The 22,268-nt window shown below is 37.8% G+C and overlaps 3 protein-coding genes across 3 annotated transcripts; 1 reads left to right on the plus strand and 2 right to left on the minus strand.

Annotated features, from left to right (window-relative positions):
* The first annotated feature begins 757 nt into the window (after positions 1 to 757).
* Positions 758 to 5,721, plus strand: LOC113321859 (vacuolar fusion protein MON1 homolog). The gene is made up of 14 exons (XM_026569798.1): positions 758 to 1,781; positions 2,233 to 2,312; positions 2,438 to 2,509; positions 2,619 to 2,658; positions 2,739 to 2,840; positions 3,029 to 3,150; positions 3,266 to 3,398; positions 3,817 to 3,908; positions 4,068 to 4,149; positions 4,452 to 4,516; positions 4,599 to 4,898; positions 4,986 to 5,074; positions 5,218 to 5,282; positions 5,414 to 5,721. The coding sequence occupies exons 1-14, from the start codon at positions 879 to 881 to the stop codon at positions 5,507 to 5,509; spliced, it is 2,241 nt and encodes a 746-aa protein (XP_026425583.1). The 5' UTR covers positions 758 to 878; the 3' UTR covers positions 5,510 to 5,721.
* Positions 5,489 to 7,381, minus strand: LOC113321860 (pentatricopeptide repeat-containing protein At5g42450, mitochondrial-like). Its single transcript, XM_026569799.1, has one exon. The coding sequence runs from the start codon at positions 7,370 to 7,372 to the stop codon at positions 5,795 to 5,797; it is 1,578 nt and encodes a 525-aa protein (XP_026425584.1). The 5' UTR covers positions 7,373 to 7,381; the 3' UTR covers positions 5,489 to 5,794.
* Positions 7,382 to 13,117: 5,736 nt separating this feature from the next.
* Positions 13,118 to 21,615, minus strand: LOC113321858 (ABC transporter B family member 20-like). Its single transcript, XM_026569797.1, has 11 exons — positions 20,906 to 21,615; positions 20,025 to 20,079; positions 19,750 to 19,925; positions 19,404 to 19,604; positions 18,622 to 18,881; positions 18,224 to 18,534; positions 17,888 to 18,111; positions 17,456 to 17,796; positions 16,486 to 17,276; positions 16,050 to 16,291; positions 13,118 to 14,759 (listed from the first exon to the last, which is right to left on the minus strand). The coding sequence occupies exons 1-11, from the start codon at positions 21,308 to 21,310 to the stop codon at positions 13,530 to 13,532; spliced, it is 4,236 nt and encodes a 1,411-aa protein (XP_026425582.1). The 5' UTR covers positions 21,311 to 21,615; the 3' UTR covers positions 13,118 to 13,529.
* Positions 21,616 to 22,268: the final 653 nt, after the last annotated feature.

Below are 22,268 nucleotides of genomic sequence, written 5' to 3' on the forward strand. Positions count from 1 at the left end.
TCCACCAGATGTAGGGAGGAAAGTTTGAAGCCATTGATTTTGTCCTAGGCAACTTAACCAAAGTGGAACAAAGTCAAAACTTATCGACAATTGGATTAACTAAAATTTCTATTTAGTCTTATTATTTAGAAAACTTCAACTGGAAGGGCCGAACCTCCAACAATTATTCGCTACTCTTCAGTCTTTTGATATTTCAGATATTATTCAAAACAATACTATTAGATATCACAATGAGATTGTTCGGCTTGGTGCTAATCATACCCAACAGAACGTCATCCTATAATCTTGAGTTAGCTGTTATTCTTGATAGTTTTTCTGTTTTCTTATAAGAAAGAAAAAATGTGAAATATAATATACGTGGTTTTCGAAAAATTTCATCTGGTGCATTTGATCCGTATTTATTAAAATTAATAAATTTAATCCTTAAAAGTAAAATATAAAATCGTAAATCGTGACTCATAATTTGCTTTGATATACATGATTCCAAGCAAACATCCTCGAGACCAAAACGACGCAATCCCATTTTTAGCATATCCACATCACATTTTGTAGCAACTACCTCCAATCCACCTTAGTATCTCCTACCGGGTGCATATAAAAGAGAAGAAAAAATAAAAATAAAAAACTTACTTTTGTTTATTTATTTTTTTGACACCTGATTTTTTATAGTCAACGTGTGTCACTCACTCGTCTGGTCAACAAAGACCATACTTAACACAAATTCGCAACAAAATTAACCACTTGACTGTTAGGAAGAGAAACCAAAGAGCAGGAGATCATGGTCAGACACACCTAATAATCCCAACTCCCCAAAATCAAAACCCTAACCCTAAAATTTCATTCTAATCACACGCATTCCCCTAAATTCCTCTCCGAAAATGTCTTCAGCTTCTAATTCACCCGATTCCACAAATCAAAACCCTAAACAAGTAGTAATTACAGATCAAATTTCTTCTTTAACATTGGCCGATGAATCACAAAAAGTAGAAGAAGCACAAGGAGTATCAATTTCGATTGTGAATGGATCTGATGGTGATGTTAATTCCGATCAGAATGATAAGACCCAAGTCCCAGAAGAAGAAGAAGAAGGGGGAAATGATTCAGCAATGGTGTCTGCAGAGGAGGAGGTTGAAGTTTTGGAAGAAGAAGAAGGAGGTATTAGAGAGATAAATTCTTCATCTGGTGGTGGTGGGATTGATAATTTGGAGCAACAAAATGAGGGAAATGGTTCAGCAACGGTGTCTGTAAAAGAGGAGGTTGGAGTTGTTGAAGAAGAAGGGGCTAGAGAGGTCAATTCATCGTCTGGTAGTGGTATTGATGAAATTGAAGGAACAAAAGTCACTCCTAGTACCAGTGGAAATGGTTCAGCAATGGTGTCTGTAAAGGAGGAGGTTGGAGTTGTAGAAGAAGAAGGTGTTAGAGAGATAAATTTGTTATCTGGTGGTGGTGGTGGAGGTAATTATGAGCAGGAAATTGAGGGAAATGGTTCATTTTTGGTGTCTGTAGAGGAGGATGAAGTCCCAGAAGAAGAAGAGGAAGGGGTTAGAGAGACGAATTCTTCATCTGGGGGTGGTGTTGATGAAATTGAAGGAGCAGTATTAAGTCCTAGTAGTAGTGGATATGCTGGTGAATTGGGAACTAATAGTGGAACTAGTAACTCTGGAATTGATGAGATTGAAGAACAAGATGGAATTGTTATTAATGATGGTGTAAATTTGCAAGATAATTTGAATGATGGGGCTTCGGATGCGTGGGTTGCTGGGAAACGACATTCAGATGAGGTTTGTGCTGCTATTTTTATCTATTAGACTGTTTGTTTTTCTTAAATTTGGGGATTTTGGTAAATTGGAAATCACAGTGGTTTTTTGCGTAACTATCTTCCTTAATTTTCATTAGTAGGTTTCATCATTAGAGCTTTAAACTAACATGCATTTCCATCTAACAGAGTACATGAATGCTTATACTCAATGAGAGTTTGGTCTTTCTGAATCATCCTTGTAAGAAATTAGCCGTTGGGTCATTTTGATGTAGGCCCATCTGAAAGTGTTAAATTTTGCAATAAATTTATTTTTCTGTGATAATGAACTTATTTACCCCGCAGTAATCACAGCATTAGTCGGCTTTTTACTCTTTGGTACTCTGTAAGGATTGATTTTTTGTGGAAGTAATTCTTTTCTTGTACAGTGATTAGAGTAATTTCTAGTGGCATTTTGATTTATTTATGAAGTGCAGGATGATGGCTCAGCATCTTGGAGGAAAAGGAAGAAGCATTTTTTTGTTTTGAGTAATTCTGGCAAGCCGATATACTCCAGGTTTGTGTCATTGTTGATTTGGGGAACTTAGGAACTAAATTTTCTATCTTCTATAAAGTTTGATTCTATTACTGGGTATATTGGTGATTGTAACTTTTGACTATCATGGTTATAATACTTCAAAGGTATGGAGATGAACACAAGCTTGCAGGGTTTTCGGCTACATTGCAAGCAATTATATCCTTTGTGGAGAATGGGTACAATATCAAAACTCCCCTTTTATTCATGTAGAGTTTGATCAATCTCTTTGTCAATGTCGTAAGACAAAATTGGTTGGTTTATCCTTTTTACTTGATGCCTTTTCAGGGGAGACAGTGTTAAATTCGTAAGAGCCGGAAAACATCAGGTTTGTTGACATATCCATACACCTAGATTAGTGGCAGTTAGTTTTATTAGAGATTTTACTCAGAACTTTTGCATGTTCAGGTAGTTTTTCTTATGAAGGGACCGATTTATTTGGTGTGCATAAGCTGTACTGAAGAGCCTCAGGAGTCATTAATGGGTCAATTGGAACTAATCTATGGTCAGGTAAGAATTTGTAGTTCATTTTCCATATTGTGGTGTGATGTATGTCCTGGTTGTGTATTTGACTTGCTGTTCTCTTGCCTTGAGTTTATCCAACAAAGATGTCGATATTTTTCATAATGTGGTTTACACACTGGAACTGCTGTTATCTCTATTTACGGTGTACTTCTTTCATATTTTTGTGGATGCAGATGCTTCTTATCCTAACTAAGTCTGTGAATAGATGTTTTGAGAGGAATTCAAAGTTTGATATGACACCCTTGCTTGGGGGAACAGACTGTGTCTTTTCATCGCTTATCCATTCCTTTGGTTGGTGTGTTCCTCTGCCCGTGTGCTCTATTCCATTAAAGCATGTATAAGTGCTTTAGATAGAACCTATTTTTTTGAATTAGTGGTAGCCTTTTGCTAATCTACACTTCTTTTGTCAGGAACCCTGCTACATTTCTTCATGCATATACTTGCCTTCCTCTTGCTTATCCTACAAGGCAAGCTGCAGGAGCTATATTACAAGACGTAGCTGAATCAGGTGTTCTTTTCGCGATATTGATGTGTAAGCACAAGGTTCGTCTCTACACCCTGCTGTAGTAAATCAAAGTTGGTTTTCCATTTTTGAGACAATGAAAGATGTTGTTCCGTTACCAGAAACTCCCAGCCCCACCTTACTTATAATATAGAGCTGCTCGCGAACTATTAATATCCATCCCTTATTATTCTTGTAGAGCCCGACCTTTTTAAACCAGGTCTGTGTAATGGAAGATTCCTACTCCAGTTCCTCCGCTTGAAGGTCTTAACTTTATACTTCCAATTGTAGATTAGGCTTCCTCTGAGAAACTATCATTCAACTACTTCATCACTTTGATAGACAATCACACCCTTCGTTTCTTTGTGTTATACTTATCGCTTTCTTTGTTGGTTGTTGTTACACTTATTTTCTTGCCAAAAGTAAACCAGCATTAGAAGTTGATAAGAATTATTGCAGGTTATCAGTCTTGTTGGTGCACAAAAGGCATCCCTTCATCCTGATGATATGCTTTTACTCGCCAATTTTGTCCTGTCCTCAGAATCCTTTAGGCAAGTAAAAGCCCATTGCCATTGTTCAAAAAAAAAATTTTACATTATGTTATATTTTTCAGTCACTTGGAAGTGTTGAGAACACTAATCTCCATTAGAAAAGCTTTTATCTGTCTTGATGTTTTAATCTTACATTATACTGTATCGTACTATGTGCAGGACATCTGAATCATTCTCACCAATATGCTTGCCAAGATATAATCCAATGGCGTTTCTGTATGCATATGTGCAATATCTTGATGTGAGTGACATTGAAGTCCTGTCAGTTGTCAGATAGATGTGGAATGGATACATTTTCGGCTTACTTTTTTTTTTTTTTTTTTTTTTTATAATATGGATGGTTTTCTTTGTTCTAAGGTGTTGTATAGAGTTCATCTCTTTGTGAAATGTATTCGGGTCTATCATTCGTGATTGATAACTGCTGTGTCATCTGACGCCGGTCTTGAATTACCTTAGGACATGAACTGATGCTGTGTCCGTGTGATATATAAGTTGCTTAGGTTTTGGTTATGTACATGACATCTTTAAATTGTGGCTTGGCAGGTAGATACGTATTTGATGTTGCTTACCACTAGTTCAGATGCCTTTTATCATCTCAAGGACTGCAGGTAAACCACTTTGTCCAACTTTATACTAACTTGAGGGTTGGGAAACAGATATACCAATGATCTGTTGAACTAAATTTTGTAGGATGCGTATCGAGTCGGTGCTTGTGAAGTCAAATGTTCTCAGTGAAGTTCAGAGGTCCATGCTAGATGGTGGTCTCCGTGTAGAAGATTTGCCTATCGATCCTTCTCGTCCTGTATCTTCATCTCCTCATCTGGGGCAAGGAAGGCTTACGCCTGATTCTCTTGAGCGATTAAAAGAAGCAGATCATGGCATTGGTGGTCCTGCTGGACTATGGCATTTCATTTATCGAAGTATTTATCTGGATCAGTATGTGTCATCAGAGTTCTCATCTCCAATAAACAGTTCTAGACAACAGAAAAGGTAATGCTTCCTTATGTTGTGAAGTTGATTTGTTATCGCTCTCTGTTTACCGCTCCAACTTGAAGATAACTCTTACTCCTTCCACAGATTGTACAGAGCATACCAGAGGGTTTATGTTTCCATGCATGGCGAAAATGGTCCACATAAAACACAATTTAGAAGAAATGAAAATTATGGTATGGAATCTTTCCTTTTCCTTTTTGTGCGTTTTTTTCCGGAATATCTACCGAGTATGATGAGCTGAAAAACTTGGGTCACCTTCTGATTTGTGTTTTCACAACATTTAAATGGAAATATTGTTTTTTTATTTTTTTGGCAGTTATACTATGCTGGATTACTCCGGATTTTGAACTTTATGCAGCATTTGATCCACTTGCAGATAAGGTACTGATATACTTCTTTGTTGAAATCCTGTTTCAGTGATCAACACAAAATAATTGAATAGTTTCGAGCAAGTGATTTTATCCATTTTTGTAAAAAGGCCGTGTTTGAATTTCCTCTGATTTTCTTTGCAGGCATTGGCTATAAAAACTTGCAATCGCGTATGTCAGTGGGTAAGAGATTTGGAAAATGAGATTTTCTTGTTGGGGGCAAGCCCCTTCTCATGGTGATTGTTTTCTTTTTCATACTTGTGTATGCACAAAATGTACTGTATTTATCTAATAAAATCTTCCAATTTTGTTACTGTGCATTTTCGTTTCCAAATTTTGTATGATCTGAAGAATCAAAGTTGAGATATTTAGGCTGCAACATAATTCTGTAAAATCACCTTTGTTAAATCTCTTGATTCTTTAGTAATCTAAATTGAAATCAATTGATTGCATAAACGGAACGTTATGGTTTTCCTGTACTGCCAGACTGTGTTGCCTCACTGGAACAAATTTCTAGCAGGCAGTTTATATGTCGTGGTCTCCCTTCATATGTTCCAAAAGGTTTCTCAGCATCAAATAAATCTCATCCTTCTGAGCATGTCTCTTGTCGCTGGTGACAAAAACGTGAACCTTACCATTGGCTTCAATCCAACTGCATCCAGGAGTTATTGTCATTCCTTTTTCTTTCATCTCTGTCCTGATTATTGATGAATTGCTCCATCTACCAGCTGCAGAATTGGCATTAGAAATCATAACATAGGATGATGAATCTTTCGGATCCAAATTATGAATCCGTCTAGCTGCATAATCTGCAAGTTCCAAATTCGAGTGTATTTGGCATCCTCCAAGCAATGATTTCCAAAATCCAATTCCTGGATCAAAAGGTAGATCCTTAAGGAAAGTTTCTGCTTCACTGAAGCGCCCGCACCGAGACAGTAAATCAACCATACACGCGTAGTGTTCGGGATTTAGCGGGTTAGGGTCTTCAGCTTTCGCTAAATTGAAATGCCTAAAAGCTTCATCAACTAGACCAGTATGATCACAAGCTAACAATACACACAAAAGAGTTACACTATTAGGTCTAAAACCAGAAGTTTTCATCTTTTCGAAGAACTCCAATGCTTCTTTTCCTCTCCCATTCTGTGCATACCCGCAAATCATAGCATTCCAAGAAACAACATTTTTCTGCTGAAGTTTACTGAATATCAAAAGACTATCTTCCATTGCCCCGCATTTCGCATAAAAACTTATCAGCGAATTACTAACAAAAACACCACAAGAAGAACCCAAAATCTTCAGAGCACAAGCATGAAAACTCTTACCCATATCAAGAGCTGCTATATTAGCTGCTGCACTAAAAACACAAGGAAACGTCGAACGAACAGGCAGTAATGATCCTTCTCTACGCATCTTAACAAACAGATTTACAGCTTCTTCGGTATTACCGGTCTGACTATACCCGCCAATCATTGCGTTCCAAGAAACAACATTTTTTTCAGGCATATCTTGAAAAACCTGTAAAGCATCTTCACATCTCTTGTTTTTCAAGTACCCACATACCAAAGTAGTATAAGAAATTACATTTGGTTCATTTGTATCATCAAAAGCTTTACTAGCATTTTCTATGGTACTTAACTTCACATAAAGATTAAGAATCGAACTTCCAACAAAAACATTCGCATTAAGACCTAACTTCAAGGCACAAGCATGGAATTGCTCACCAATACAAAGATTTCGTAACGCGATAGAAGAATGAATTACCGTTCCGAAAGTGTACTGAGTAGGTGTACAGTTGAATTTAAGCAAACTTGAAAAGAGACTAATTGCATCTTTATGACGATCTTTTTTCACAAACTGACCGATAACCTTTGTTGCTGAAACAATGTCCCAGTCAGGCGTTTCTTCGAACAACTTACGAGCTTCTGAGAATGAATCCCGTTGGCAGTAAGAGCTGATAAGGTCCGATTCAGCTAGGGAAATCCCTAACTTGATGTAACGGGAATGAGATTTCTGGGTTTGTTGGAAAATTTTGTCAGACAATTTTTGAGCTTGTTTGAAATTTGGTTGATATGATTGAATGATCTTTAGTGGGATGCAATTCATGTGTGCGCCTGCAAGTGTACCCTGAGGAGGACCAAGGAGTAGTAGTTGTAACGTGCGCAGTAGTTGTAACTGGGGTTGGCGGGTCGGGCCAAGCAGTAGGGCCTGCCCGACTGATCAAAAAGAGAAACTGATTCATGCGTCCGCCAATATTTGGCTGTGCAGTGAAAGGCATACTTATGAACAAAAATTCTGTGCTGAACGCCTCAAACTACCCCAAAACCATTGTGTCTCGTAAACTGACCTTTAAATGGCCCCCTGCGGATTCCGAGAGGGTGAATTCCACCCGTCCCACTAACGTTGACAGTTTTTAGGGAGTTTAGGGGACAGTTCGTACCAAAACTTTTGATGATTGGGAAAATTATTTACTTGTATTAATTTGGTGCCCTAGTGATTTAAATAGGGGCTAGTGATTTCTGCCCCCAACCATGGTTGTTGGGTATGAATTAGAGGTGTAAAACCTGCCGGCATGGCACATCCAGGTCCACGAAATCACATGTTTAGTGTGCTACGTGTTCTGTTGGGCTGTATCAGAAATTCAGACGTTCTGCTCTGTGTCGTGTTAAATGGCATGCTATGTTGTGCCAGAAAAATAAACGTGTTGTGTCATGCAGTGCTGTGCTAGCCCATTTATTTCATGTTTTTCAAAGTTAATACTTTTTAGATGTTTTAGTTAGTATATATACTATTATAGAAATAAATTAACATAATGAAAATAAAATGTCAAAATCTGACTAAAATAAAGATTTCTTTATGAAAGATGCATGAAATGTGAGATATAGTGTGATATTTTATGCATGACGTGTTGTGCTCCAATTTCAACGTGCGGGGCTGTGCAATTCCATTCATATTCATATTTTTGTTTCGATTGTTTTAATTGGTTTACTCAAAATTCTATTTTAATTTTTAAATTTGTGCACAAATTTGTTTCGCAATTGTCATCGTGGATCAATCCCGACTATGACGACCCACTTACATTTTGAGTAAATATTAAATGAAAATAGAGCTGTCATCGACATAAATACTTTATTGTTCACCAAACAACAGGAAAAGCATGTTATTGGACTGTCTTTGCTCTTTATTTATTTCTTCTGCCTCTGTCTTTCACTCTTTTGAAATTTGATTCATTTGACTCGTTTTTATATTTTTCATTTTCATTCGTTTTTAAGAACCGAGGGTCTGTCTCATATCAAAGAAATGTAAAAACATATTTGCACTACGAATGAGTTTTTTTAAAATATTCGCTGAAAACATAAACGAAGACGAAGGGAAGGTCAGTTTGGGGTTTAAGAAAAAAACGAAACCCTTAACTTTAATCCCTGTAATCTTGTTCGCGTTACCGGGAGTAAGTGTCATCTCCCCAACGGGTAACTGAAACGTATAAGTCTCTGGAAAAAATCGCTCGGAGAAGACGGAGATAGTCACTCTGTCACATTCCTTATGTTATTCAATCACATGCCATAAAGTAGATGATCATACGTAAGCAATCACCTTGGGAACCTATTTACACAATTTCCATTTAGATTCCCTCTGGTGTCTTAATACTCGGACCACATCGTTGTGATCAGGAGTCTCATATAAATTCCTTGCCCAAGATTCGGCGTAACCGATCAACACTCTTCCTCTATCTTCCTGAAGACTATGGAGAAAATCATCATCTCGAGCTGGAATTACGTTATTCTAATGAGTAATGTGCAAACCTGTAACCCGGGGTTCAACAAGATGCTTCTCTTTCAGAGGTTTTGGTTGATGTTGAGGTTCTTCATTAACATGACCACTATCACCCTCTTTTCCTTCTTGTTCTTCTCTTTGTATCTCTGGCAGTGGTTCAAGAATTTCTAATGCCGCGTTTTTGTCAATTCCTCTGCCTCCAGCTCCCAATTTTTTGTTACCTTTTCCTTGAGGATCAAGTGTTTTAGAAGTAGAAGGCGTAACCTCCATCCTCCTCGTCTTTTTAACTTCGTAATTCCTAAAACAAACAAGTATAAAACTTTATTAATATATTGAAAGTTGGTGAATAAAGTCAAAGTATAGGACTGTAAGAGATAGCCAATTACCGGATTCGACTACCCCATAATGGTATTATAAGACGAACCCAATAAATTTCAGTGGACTTTCTAATACAGTGATATGTTCGTCTTGTAATGGAAATATCATAACAGGCCGAACCTAAAAACCTATATACAGAGAATAGGGTTCGGCTAACCCGAAATACCCAATATGAACCGAACCCATTAACTCTCATTTGACTATCAATTAAGGATAGTAGTTTGTCTTATAATGAAAATATCATAACCAACCGAACCTATATCTAGTCCATATATACTATAAACTAGGCGAACAGGGTTTGCCTTAAATTCAATACTATCGAATAAGCCGAACAAACAATGTAACTCCTAATTGTGACTAGTTTCGACGTAAATTGGGTATAATATTTCAAGCCGAACTGTTCATATACACTACCAGGCTGAAATTATGAAGAACGGTTTTGCTCAAACCGGAACTCATTTTTGCGCCAAACCGTGTTCTGTAACCCTAAATGTTTTATAAATAACCTTATTGAATCGATGAAAAACAACAAATAAGAGATTGAGTTTATAGAACTTACTTGCGTATCCTCATTTCCGGAGTTGGTGCTTGAATTGGTTGACTTTTTGGTTAAATTTCAATTTCTACACCTTTATCTTCATTTGGTTCTTCTTCTTCAATTGATGGATTAGAAGAGGATTTTGAAAGCTTTCTCATTGCTTTTTCCTTTCTACAAACCATTATATAGTTGAGTTCAATCGACGATTAAATTTTTACGAATCGACGATTATCAATTTTACCATTATATAGTTGAGTTCAATCGACGATTAAATTTTCACGAATCGACGACTATCAATTTCACGGAGATACGAGGAAAAATGAATGGTGAGAGTTCGTGTTCGGCTGGTGAAGAGGAGAGGAGGAAAAAGACATGTTTTTGAAACTGATTTTGATTTTTATTAAACTGATTTTAGATTTTATATTAATGATAATAGTAGATTAGTAATTTAAACGGTTTATAAGTATATAGGTAAATGAACTATCAACTAGATACCCCTTGTAAGGGCATCCTATCTAGGAATATTGGTTTGTATACCTCAAAACAGGGTTCTTAGGAAGAGCCATAACCCATAAAACCCGTCTTTAGTTCGTACCGAGATAAGTCCGAGACCCAAAGTCGTGGGACTTCCTTCTCTTGGGACACGTTTGGGAGGCTTTTATGGAAGAAACAAAAACCGCAATTCATCTCATCTCAAATTTTATGGAAGAAACGAAAGCCGCATTCATTTCATTTCAGCAACTCAAGACTCCGAAAAATTGATTAGTAGATCTTCTGCTTCCCCCTCTATACATAAGAAAGAAGAAAAATTTGAAAAACTGGAAGAAGTAGAACTAATCTCTTATAGGGTATGTTTCTTTTCCTATTTTCTTCGTAGATGCTTTGGTTTTGAATCTTCTTTCTGTTGCCAAACAACTTAGGCCTGATAGAGCTTTGAATAGTGCACCAAGAGAACCCGATTTTTTCCTTCTACGGGTCTCTTATTTTCTTGATTACCTTGATAATGATTTACACAAATGTGCAAATAGGGTTTTATGATGATTTTTTGTAATTAAGGTTTCATAATGATTTAGAGAATTTTTTTTCTATTCAAAGATTTAATTTCTATTGCAGTTAACATAATGAATGAACGCATAAAAATGAATTTGATTTATGGTTTAGAGAAATCAGGTTATTTATTGTTTTGATGATGGTTCTAGAAGAATTGTATTTCTTTGATTCGAAATTTCAATCTTGATTGTTGAATTATGGTTTAAGGGTAATTTGGGGAAGTGGGGAATATGATGTTGGGTGCAATAATCAAAAACAAAGAAAAATCAAGTAATCAAAAGTTATTGATACTTAGCTCTTTTATAATTGAAGTGATCGATTTGATGAAACGGACGAGCTCCGCAACAACAATAAGGCAAAACTTTGGAAAAAAAGAGTGAGTCACGTGTTCAACACGTTTCCCTTAAGACATTAGCGTCCGACTACACTCAAGTGTGATGCTATAACCCTCACAGGATCGATATCTCTAGGATAAAACACCCTACTACACCTACTACTAGCATATGTAGTAGATGCTCAACTTGAGTTTGGCAACTCCGAAAAAACTATAAAGGAAAATCCCGAACACTTGAGAAAACAATATAAAATGTTTTTTCCCTTAGGGGTCTCTCTAAATATAGAGCAACCACTTTCCCATGGATTTTACAAAAGTAGTGAATTTGTTTATATAATTGACAAATACAACTTAAGAAGAAAAATTTCCCGATGTGGGACTAAAAGGTTTATATAGTTTCTTAAAACAATTAAAAATTGGAAACTTCACAACGTGGGACTAATAAGTTTCATTCACAAAAGAAAAAAATAAATTATCATTTTTATTAAAACTTTAAAAAATTATTTTTTATTAATCGTTTTGGTTACCACCCTTCTACTAACGAATACAGAATCGTAAGAATCCACTGTACCAAATTCACACATTTGGGGCGAGTTGAGGTATACACGATAGGAAAGGGCCGCGGTTGGAGAGAAACGGGAACAACCACTCACTCATTGCGGCCTAGTATGTTCCACCATGTGCGGTGCATTCCTGACTATCGATCCCTATTTGGTACGTTGGCAAATGGAGCACTTCATTGGCTTAACAAGGAAGGGAAGATTGTGTCCTTTGATTTGGCAAAGGAGAACGTACACTTACTCCAAGCACCACCTATTGTCCGTTCTACAAGTGCATATGGAAACCGGTTTCAGCTTCAGGTATTGCGCAGATGCTTGTGTTTTGTTCATGAAAAGCGAGGTGAATGCTTAGACATATGGTTCTTAAGAAAGACCGGGGGAAGCAGTCGTTCTGATGTGAATGAGCAGGACGATTACGACATATTGAGCTGGATTAAGGAGTTCAGCATACTAATTGAATGTTACGCAGAGCCATGTTCCCTTACAAGTAGTGGTGAAGTTCTAATGCACTACAAGCGAAGTCTTTTCTGTTATAATCCACAAACTGCAGCCTTGGAGCAGCTTATGGATGACGAGTGTCGCAATGTATTTCCACACATCAATAGCTTTGTTTCGCTGAAAGCTCTTGGAGAAAGGTGTAGTTTCAGAAAAAGGTATGATGTAGATCCAGCACCAAAGGAAATCTTGATAGAAAACAACTGAGGAAGGATGATAGAGAGACTGATGCATAGACCTATTTCATTATGTTCTTAATCCTAGACTGATGCATGCCTAGTGGAATTCATAGATTCACACCACATATATGTTGTTTTTCTGTTTCAAGTTTTAGATCAACATTTGCAATGTTAATTTTTTTTTGTATCGTAGAATCTCTCTATCATAGAAATAATGGTGCGAATTTGGGTCTGAAATTCTTAGTCTGTTGGGACAAAATGTGTGCAATTCTGATAATTGGATTTCGAATTTTGCAGAACCACTGCACCCATCTTACAGTGGAGGCAGGTCTAAAAGACTAAAACCGTTTCTCTTAAATTTGGTAACCCTGTGTCAATTTACATCACCCTTTCACCTGTCATTCCAAGAAAAAGAATAGAATTCTACTTCAGCAACTCGGTCAGACTCAAAAGAATTGGCAGCTTAACTAATTCTACACTAAATGCACCTATCTCTACTTCTTTCGGTGCTCACTCGGTCAATCATTAAATTAACACAAGAGAAGAAGCAAAAATGGACTACATTTTATAATTAGCAAACTACAGACATTTAAATCACATTATATTAAACCCATCAAAAATCCTACACTCTACAGGAAAAAATATAACACTTGGAGACAGATGCACAAACCAATAACCCCCAATTGGCAATGTGAAAAAATCTCCAAAAGAATAATATTCTATCGAAATTTCTACAAGCACGTTTCATATACTGTTCTCCCACTTCCGCAGACCCCAAAAGCTGGTAGCCACCAATACCAACCCAGAACAACTTGTCAATATTCACTGGGGTTACAGCTTCCAATTCCAACCAACAATATGTCATCATGAATGATCTTGCAGGAAGCAAAATCTGGGTTGTCAGATTAGGTGTTGGAGTGAGAGATAATAAAATACAACAATTCAGACACCACATCTAAACAAATCTCCGTTGTCGAAGGCCCTTTCCAAAATGAGGTTGCATCAACTGGACATACAAACCATTCTTAGCAACTAAAGCGTCATGGCTACCTTGCTCTACAATTCGCCCACCATTAAGAACTACGATATTGTCTACATGTTTCATCATTGCCGCTCTATGGGCAATCAAAATTGTTGTTTTATTACCCATGATTAGTGTATCGAGCGCCTCCTGTACCACTCTGCTAGACTCCGACTCAATTGCAGAGCTGGCCTCGTCCAACAACAAAATGGGTGCATTCTTCAGTACTACGCGAGCAATGGCAATTCTTTGCTTCTGTCCAGGAGTCAAGTCTACACCCCTCATACCGACATGTGTGTCGTACCCATGTGGCAAGCTGCTGATGAAATGGTGAGCATTTGCTATTCTTGCTGCCTCTTTCATCTCAGCCTCGGTTGCATTGTGCCTAGCATATATTATATTCTCCCTTATGGTAGTGGAAAAGATAATCGGTTCCTGCTGCACAAGACCCAAATGATTCCTTAACCATCTCACATTAAAGAGCTTCAAATCTCTGCCATCCAGTAATACTTGGCCAGAAACTGGATCGTAGAATCTCTCTATCATAGAAATAATGGTGCTCTTTCCTGAGCCAGAAACTCCCACAACAGCAATAGTCTGTCCTCCACTAATTTTGAGATTAAAGTTGCTCAATACCATCAATTCTGGCCGGGTTGGATAGCAAAAATCAACATTTTTCAGCTCGATGCTTCCGTAAACGTTAGGGGGTTTCAACCCAGAGTTGTCGTCTGGGTCAATCTTCGGCACACGATCAATGATTTCAAACACAGAAGCAAGGGATTTCCGACGTTTAAGAATGTAAGGGGCCAGGCCAAATGGCTCCACCAATGCAAACGTCGCAAATGAGAAGACCATGTACTCTTTGAGAGCTGTGTGGAGATCTAGATAACCGTTTTTCACCGAATGAGCCGTGTACCAGAGGAGGAAAGCGTTGCACGCAAATAGAAGAAATTGTGAAAGTCCAAATGCAAAACCAATTGCTATCCCATGGAGGAAGCTTTTCTTATATATTTTAACCAGCTGTAATCTGTACAGCTCCATCACCTTGTTACCAGCACAAAAGGCTACAACGGTATAGATGTTTCTAACTGCATCCTCCAGAACTAAAGATGCCTTTCTGTGCATCTCCTGAATCCCTCTAGAGAACCCTGCGAGCCATAGTTTCTGCAAAACACAAAGTTGCAGCCATTCATTCAGCCTTTTTTATCCACATGCTCATAAGATGATAAAAGAAGAACAGAATGGCAAACTACGGCAAGTCAACTGCGTTAAAGCAAGAAGACACAAAGATAATGTGCATTGTCTCTACCGCATGCTAGTGACAAGACATGGAAAGTTTTCTACCGAGCTGAAACCATCCATAGGGGTTGAAGGTAAGAACCATAAAGTGTTTACAGATAGAAGTATAACCAAACAAAGGAACAGATACTCTAATCACTCATTCAATTATTCATCAAAATGGATCCTAAGATCTTGTGTAGTAAAAGCCGTGCCTAGCCGTTTTAGCGCCTAGGCAGCGATTTTGGGCCGATTTATTATAAATCATTCTGGGCTTGGGCGCCGCTTGGGCCCAGTGAGTAAAAACGAGTTTTAATATATGACTTCATGAACTTTCCTTCTTCTCATCTCATTCTAAGGAAATAATAATGTGTCAATGAAAAAACAATCACTGTTGTTAACGGTAATTTTAATTTAAAGATAAAGTCTGGGGGTATCATCTGGCATTGTACGAAGTAAAAACCTTGGTTGCATCTCATTCAGGCAAGATAACAACCACTAAGATTTAAAGTAATCTCGAAAACTCTATAACCAAGTATGTCAGCATAATGGGTGTGAAATTTGTTTCTAAACTTAAATTCATAAAGATCATAAAGCTAGATGAGCATCCACTTGGATTATAGTTGCGACTAGCAGAGAAGTTATGAAGCAGTTGAATCACTTATAACGACCATATCGTCCATCTATACACAAGATCTGCCTAGAACTGAGGTGTTGTTTTCAGTATTCAGAAACTTAAAAGTAGTTAGTGACTTAAGTATAGGAGTCCCTACGTAAAGTTCTTGACTACTGCTTAAGTCTAAGTAGCGCAACTTAAGCATTGTTGAATGCTATATCTGCTTTGGTACATGGTTTATTTACCGCTCTATCTCTTGCTAATATTATGGGTTTCTTTATTTTCCCTGATTACTCCCCGACTAGTCCTGGATTAGTCTCTACAGACACCAGGTCCCACCCAGCCGCCTGGTACCTGCCTAACGACTTTTCCTACACTGCTAAGATCTCAGAATCCCTATGCCAAGAGCATGAAATCTTCTTGGAACATGTAAAAACAGGAACCCCTGATGGATTACAAGAATTAATTTGGCTGGATGAGTACAAATTTATGAAATGAAGAATAGACAGCTCAATTGATGCATCTTAATAACCACAAGCAACAGCATAAGGGTAAAAAACCTGTGCAATAGCAGAGAGTGTAAGAATGGGCAGAGTCCCCAAAGCTACAACTGCCAGTCGCCACTCCAAAAGAACTCCAATAAGAAGAGCTACAAGAACAGCTGCTGTGTCCTGGATAAATATTGAAAGGCGGTTGCTGAAGGTAGCACGAACAAATGTAGCGTCATTAGCCAAGCGCATGGATAAGGTATCAGCACTGTTGTCCTCATCATCAAACCAACCCACTTCATTACGCAACATTGCTAGAGAGGAATTAGGCAATTAGCATGAAATATCACCCATTAGTCCAGCAATTGAAACAACATTAAGTAGTCCTGGCATATAGCCATAAAATTAGGATATTAGCATGAAATATCTCATATATATATATATATATATATATATATATCAGCTTGAAGTATAAGGAATAAAAGCAGAGCGGAATTATGTTCCCTACCTGAGAACATCATTCTCCTAACACGTTCAGTCATCTTCTCCCCCATTATACCAAAGTAGAAATGTTGCAAAAAATTGGCAATCACTGTTACTACTCCCATGGCTGCAATGACTAAGCACCATTTCTCCACTTCATGGCGTAGATGATGACCATGATGACTATAATATGACCCAACTATCAGTGCAATGACAAAGGCGAGAAGAGGGTTAAAAGAGCCAAATATTGCAGCACCAACGCTCCCTAATAGAGCATAAAGCCACTCCGCAAAGCTGAGTTTCACAAGTCTCCAAATAGATGGAGGCTTCTGATTTTGTGTATCCTTTGCATCCTTCCGTTTCAGAGGTAAAGCATTAAGTTGACTTAGTGGTCGACAAAAAGTCTTTGAGTGGGAACGTTCATTCATAGGATCAGAAGTCAGAAGAGGTGAAATAGGAGACTCGGGATCTGAAGTATTTGTAGACTGCCTAGGTGGTGCATGAACATCAATTTTCGGTAGCTCGGGTAGTCTCATCTCAAAACTATCCTGCCTCTTCATGGATGGCGCCATCTCCGCAGAATCTGAACGCGTCCCATTTTCCAGCATTTGCTCTGAAGGTGGGCTCTGAACTTTTGATGATTCTTCCAAATTGATAGTGCCATCTGTGGGCTTAAATGCATGATAACCATGAGTCCTCTGAAGAGAGGGTGATTTAACCATCTTGGGAGATGTTGGTTCTTGGAAGCTGTGACTTGCAGATGCATCTTTTTCTATTTGAAAAGTTGCAATTTCCTTATAGTTACGTATAGGTGTCCTGACAAATGATAGGGACCGCATTAGTAATAACTAATAAGAATATCCATTAAGGAGATTTTAAATAAATAAAGAATTACAACTCTGCAGTAGTTCGTCACAACCAAGTTTGACTACTATCAGTTGGCATAAGTAAAATGGTGATGATAGAGAAATACACAGGTTGAGGGTGAAAAATACCTCTTAGGTAGTTTTGCTGCTTCTTCACATCTCAGAAGTTCAGCATACAGACCATCCAACGCTAACAATTCATCGTGAGTTCCCATTTCAACCAGTTGGCCCTCCTCCATCACGGCTATATAATCAGCATTTCTTATAAGACTAAGCCTTCGAGCTATTATTATGGTTGACCTTCCCAACATAAGGACATCAAGGGCCTCCTGAACAGCCCTTTCTGCTTCAAAATCAAGACCGCCGGTGACCTCATCAAGTAGAAGAATTGATGGATTTGACAACACCGCCCTCGCAACAGAGAGCTTTATTTTCTGTTCTTCTGTTAATTCCAAGCCTGCTCTACCCACCTGGAAAATGTAAATACGAGATAAGAATACATCAAGTCATCATGCGCAACTGAGATACAAGCTTTAATAGATACACATCCTTGTCTTCTACCTGGGTCTCATATCCTTTCTCAAGTGAGCTGATAAATGTGTGTGCATGGGCTGTTTTAGCTGCTTCTTCAATTTGATCAAGAGTTGCGCTGGGTCGACCATATGCAATGTTATCTCGAATGCTTAAACTCAACAAAGCAGGTTCTTGGGTAACAAGTCCTATTTTGCTTCTTAACCATTCGAGTTTCAAGTTTTTGATATTTTCACCATCCAAGAGGACTTCTCCTGCAATCGAAAAACCTTATATTGAGCGCTGAAGGAAATCCAAATTTTCAATGCAATTCATAAAACATAGAAACTACATAAGGGTGCTCAGGTCACTGCCAGATAAAATTACCTAGTGTAGGATCATAAAACCTCTCCATGAGTGGAATTATACTGCTTTTTCCAGAGCCATTCCTGCCAACAAGTGCCACTGTTTTTCTAGCAGGTACAGTCAGATAAAATCCACTCAAGATAGGGATCTCAGGCCGAGAGAGATAGCTGAAATACACATTCCGAAACTCAATGTTTCCTTGAACAGAAGCTAAGGTATTGCCATCGTGGTTGACAGATGAAGTTGACCGGCTTATCATTTCAAAAAGTCTATAGGCAGCGATACGGCCTTGCTCAAATGAATAGAAGTTTGTCGCTGCTTGATTCAGCCCACTGTAAGAGATACGCAAAAAAAATCAAGGAAGATTGGAAAAGCAGGAGATAAGATATACACCAGTTAAGTGAGAACAAGATGCTTACAGGCCACTCAATATTACAGAAAAAAGAGCTATTACAATTTCACCCCCATGCGCCTTTTTATGTGAGACCAGGAACCTTCCAACCCATAGTTGCAAAGCACATGAACATATTGCAAGTCCATATGTAAATCCAAGACCAAGGCCTTGCACAAGACTTATCAATATACCATATCTCAGTGTGGCCTGGAGCGAAGTTGCGTAGGAATATTTAGCTAATGTTTCATTCGTAAACGCATACAAGGTCCTGATGTAAGAGACTGCCTGCATAAGCAAGGAAACTGTGTAAGGTCATCAAATAACTCTCATGAAATGATATAATTTTATGGCGAGACATAAACTAAAGCTATGATAAATTTATATTCAAAGTGCGCTGATCAATGTGTATATCAGAGGTGAATGATATACTTTATGTGCCCAACAAGAGACGTAAACTTCCGTATACAAACACTTCAAGAGCTAAAAAGAAAATTCAACTGAAAACACAATTCACTCAGGTTCTCTAGAGGGATGCTATGAAAACATGGCGCAGGTTTGTTTATAAAAGCACAGGTTTTCAGAGAAGGTAAAGTTTTCAACGAAAACATGGTAAAGTTTTCAGAGAAGGAGATCATAGATGGTATGTTTCTACGTCGACGAACAAATATGCAAATAAACGAGCAAATGTTCTTGGATCAATTAAAGCAAGATAAAAATGAAAAGAAAGCATATATGCATCTTGAATAACCTGTTCAGGAATGGCTGTTCAAAATAACATGCAGAAAAGGCTATAGAATGAATATTTACCTGTTCCGCAATGCCTGCTGCTTCAGCATATGCATCTTGAATATTTTCAGCAAGCCTGTGGAGAAATATGTTAGATATTCCTCCAGCAGCAACAATAAATGGTCCGGTGGCAAGTGTTAACAATGCAATTTGCCAACAATTCATCAATCCGATCACAAGACCACCAAAAAATGTCGCCATGTTATGAATATAGTTACCGACCTGTTATACAAAAAAAACCATTATGGAAAGCAACTCCAGATACATTCGTCAATTGCTGGCACATTTAGATTACTGAAATCAGGAAATATCGAACCAAGATTGAAGATTTCAATGCATGAACGACTACTTAAAGTTTGAAACTTACTTTCTCGCTGAGAGCAGACTGGATCAATAGCACATCGCTTAATACTTGGCTAACAATGTCCCCATTGTTCCCATAAGTATCAAAGAAACTCATATCCTGGTTAAGCAATACGTGAACATACTTGGACCTAATGACTGCAGTCTGCCTTTCTCCGGTAAGAATCCAGCAAGAGACCTCTAGTACACAGCACAAATTAGTTTGAGTTTTAAAATAATTCACATATACAACACAACTACACCAAGGACTATAGCAAGAGCAGATAACAGTGATCTTACCAATCCATCCAGCAACAAATACACCTGCTGCTATGTACATAATTTGTAGAGTATGCTGCAACATGGAGAAAAACATTGTTAAATAAATTGGACCAGAATCTTCAATTTGTCACGCTACTAACAGAATTGAGTCATCAAGTCATGTGAGTCCTAATTCATGACAAATGCAACACTAGAGAAGTTTTGATGCAATTATTCTTTACAAAAAGTTCAGTTAATCAGATCTATCATCATACATAAAAAGTAATTCTGTTGATTCAAACGTATCTGAATTACACCCAACACCTCAATACATCTTCTTTCGTTGAACTCTCACTCAACCTAACTTAAACTTCCTCCTGTAGCTAGCGCAAAATTTCTGCTATAGCAGCTTTTCCGTTTCCTCGTAACCACTTGATTGTCCTTTGCAGCTCTAGATAAGTTTGACTATGTCTTACGATGCACGGAAACACAAAGAAAAGTTACCCACACTTAACACTTTTGACTATCAGCAACTCCACCAATAGCAAACTTATTTCTTCAGAATGACACTCTCACTCATCAACCCAAATCACCTATTATCCATTCAGATGATATTTTGAATCGAATGAACAGAAGTATCAAAAAACAAGTGTTGAACCGCAGTCTCATACACATCTCCAAATTCGCCAACAAAACAATAAACTGACAATTAATATTGAAAAGCTCCTTCTCCACACAGAAATCCCCAACTTTAAACTAACTCAACACCACATTACACTAATCAACAGCAAATCAACTACTCAGGGTTCATACAGTAACTCAATTGAGCTAATTCTACTTCAATTTCCTGACCTAATAAATGTTCAAACAGTAAAATCACAGTTAATGAAGTAAAATTAAAAGGCATTCGGAGTCCAAACCTTTTGAAACAACTGCAAAAGCTGATCCGAAGAAGTGGAACCTTTGAAACTCATCAAATGAATAACTTTCCCAAAGAAATGTAAATACACAACAAGCGCAATCCCATGAGCAGCAGCAGCAACAGAACCAAAAACCATCAAGAACCAATCAAAAGTATCAGCATAAACAAACAACCTAGAAAACGGCACAGCAGCCGGTGGTGGTTCCATCTCATCATCTTCCCCATCCATTTCATCCTCATCATCCTCCAACGACACTTGCTGCGGATTCCCCTCATTATTATTATGATTATTCTCAGTTATATAAGGCGACGGCGATTCCGGCGGTTCAGACACTTCAGATACTGGTGTTAATGGCTGTATATGCGGTGGTGACCACCCAAATAAACCTCTTGATACCATCATCTCCTCTCTCCAACTAAACCCTAATTCTTCATCACTAGAACAATAAAACCCCCCAAATTTCAAGATACGAACCCTAAATTAAGTTGGTAACCAAACTTTGAGCTAAAACGAAACCTACCACCACGACTGAATCAGACTGTAAGTGAGTGAGTTGTTGAATCGGTGAGTGACTCAGTGAAGGTAGTAATTGGAAGTTAAACTAAAAACATAAGTAGATCCGTGAAGATGAAGAAGAAGAAGAAGAAGAAGAAGTAGTTTAATTTGAAGAAGAAGACATTAAAACTGAGTTTATTTCAGGGTTCATTAAAAACTGCGTTTATTTTTTATTTTATTTTCTCGTACACTAGTTTGACCTATTTTTTCTATGTTGAATTAAAGACCGTTACTGTTAAAAGTTGGACGAAGGACTAAAAATGTCTATCTACTGTCAAGTATGAACTGGCAACCATGATTGTGTTCCAGGGGGCCATGCCCTAGGGAGAAGAAATTTGAACAATAATATTTTTTTTGTACTATTCCTAGTCCTAAATTATGGTCTTTGGTCTTTTAAAGTATGCTGCTCTCATTTGAATCACGAGCTAATTATTACAGGCATGGGTTACTGTATCAGTTCATCTCAATCAAAGCCATTTAGTATTGCTTCTAGCCGGAAGCAGAACTATACGGCAAACGGAATGTCACTAATATGGTAACAGAAGATTACCAAAAAAAGAAGATGTGCAAAAGTGGGCCAAACACACGGTGCAGTTTGGATTGTTTGCGGTACATCTATCATATTCTTATTTTCTCAGTGCAGTAACGATGTTGGCATGTTGCAGTTTATAGTATAAATAGTTGAGAGAGCAAACCATTCTTCCCACGATGGTTTTTGAAATTCAAATATAATGAGACAAATGATTTTTCTGTTGCTCTAATCTTTTTTTTGACTCCCAAATAGTCTCAATCAATCAATCAATCA

The sequence above is a fragment of the Papaver somniferum genome, chromosome 11, assembly GCF_003573695.1.
Source record: "Papaver somniferum cultivar HN1 chromosome 11, ASM357369v1, whole genome shotgun sequence".
NCBI classification, from domain to species: Eukaryota; Viridiplantae; Streptophyta; class Magnoliopsida; order Ranunculales; family Papaveraceae; genus Papaver; species Papaver somniferum.

Excerpts from the sequence above, each read along its gene's own strand:
- LOC113321858 (XM_026569797.1), bottom strand. The coding sequence starts at position 21,310 with ATGATGGTATCAAGAGGTTTATTTGGGTGGTCACCACCGCATATACAG. Across the intron at positions 18,112-18,223 it reads GTTTTATGATCCTACACTAG|GAGAAGTCCTCTTGGATGGT; the intron begins GTAATTTTATCT and ends TTTCGATTGCAG. Across the intron at positions 14,760-16,049 it reads CACTCTCTGCTATTGCACAG|AAACTATGGCTCGCAGGGTT; the intron begins GTTTTTTACCCT and ends TGTGTTTTGCAG.
- LOC113321859 (XM_026569798.1), top strand. The coding sequence starts at position 879 with ATGTCTTCAGCTTCTAATTCACCCGATTCCACAAATCAAAACCCTAAA. Across the intron at positions 4,517-4,598 it reads TATCATCTCAAGGACTGCAG|GATGCGTATCGAGTCGGTGC; the intron begins GTAAACCACTTT and ends TAAATTTTGTAG. Across the intron at positions 5,283-5,413 it reads TTGATCCACTTGCAGATAAG|GCATTGGCTATAAAAACTTG; the intron begins GTACTGATATAC and ends TTTTCTTTGCAG.
- LOC113321860 (XM_026569799.1), bottom strand. The coding sequence starts at position 7,372 with ATGAATTGCATCCCACTAAAGATCATTCAATCATATCAACCAAATTTC.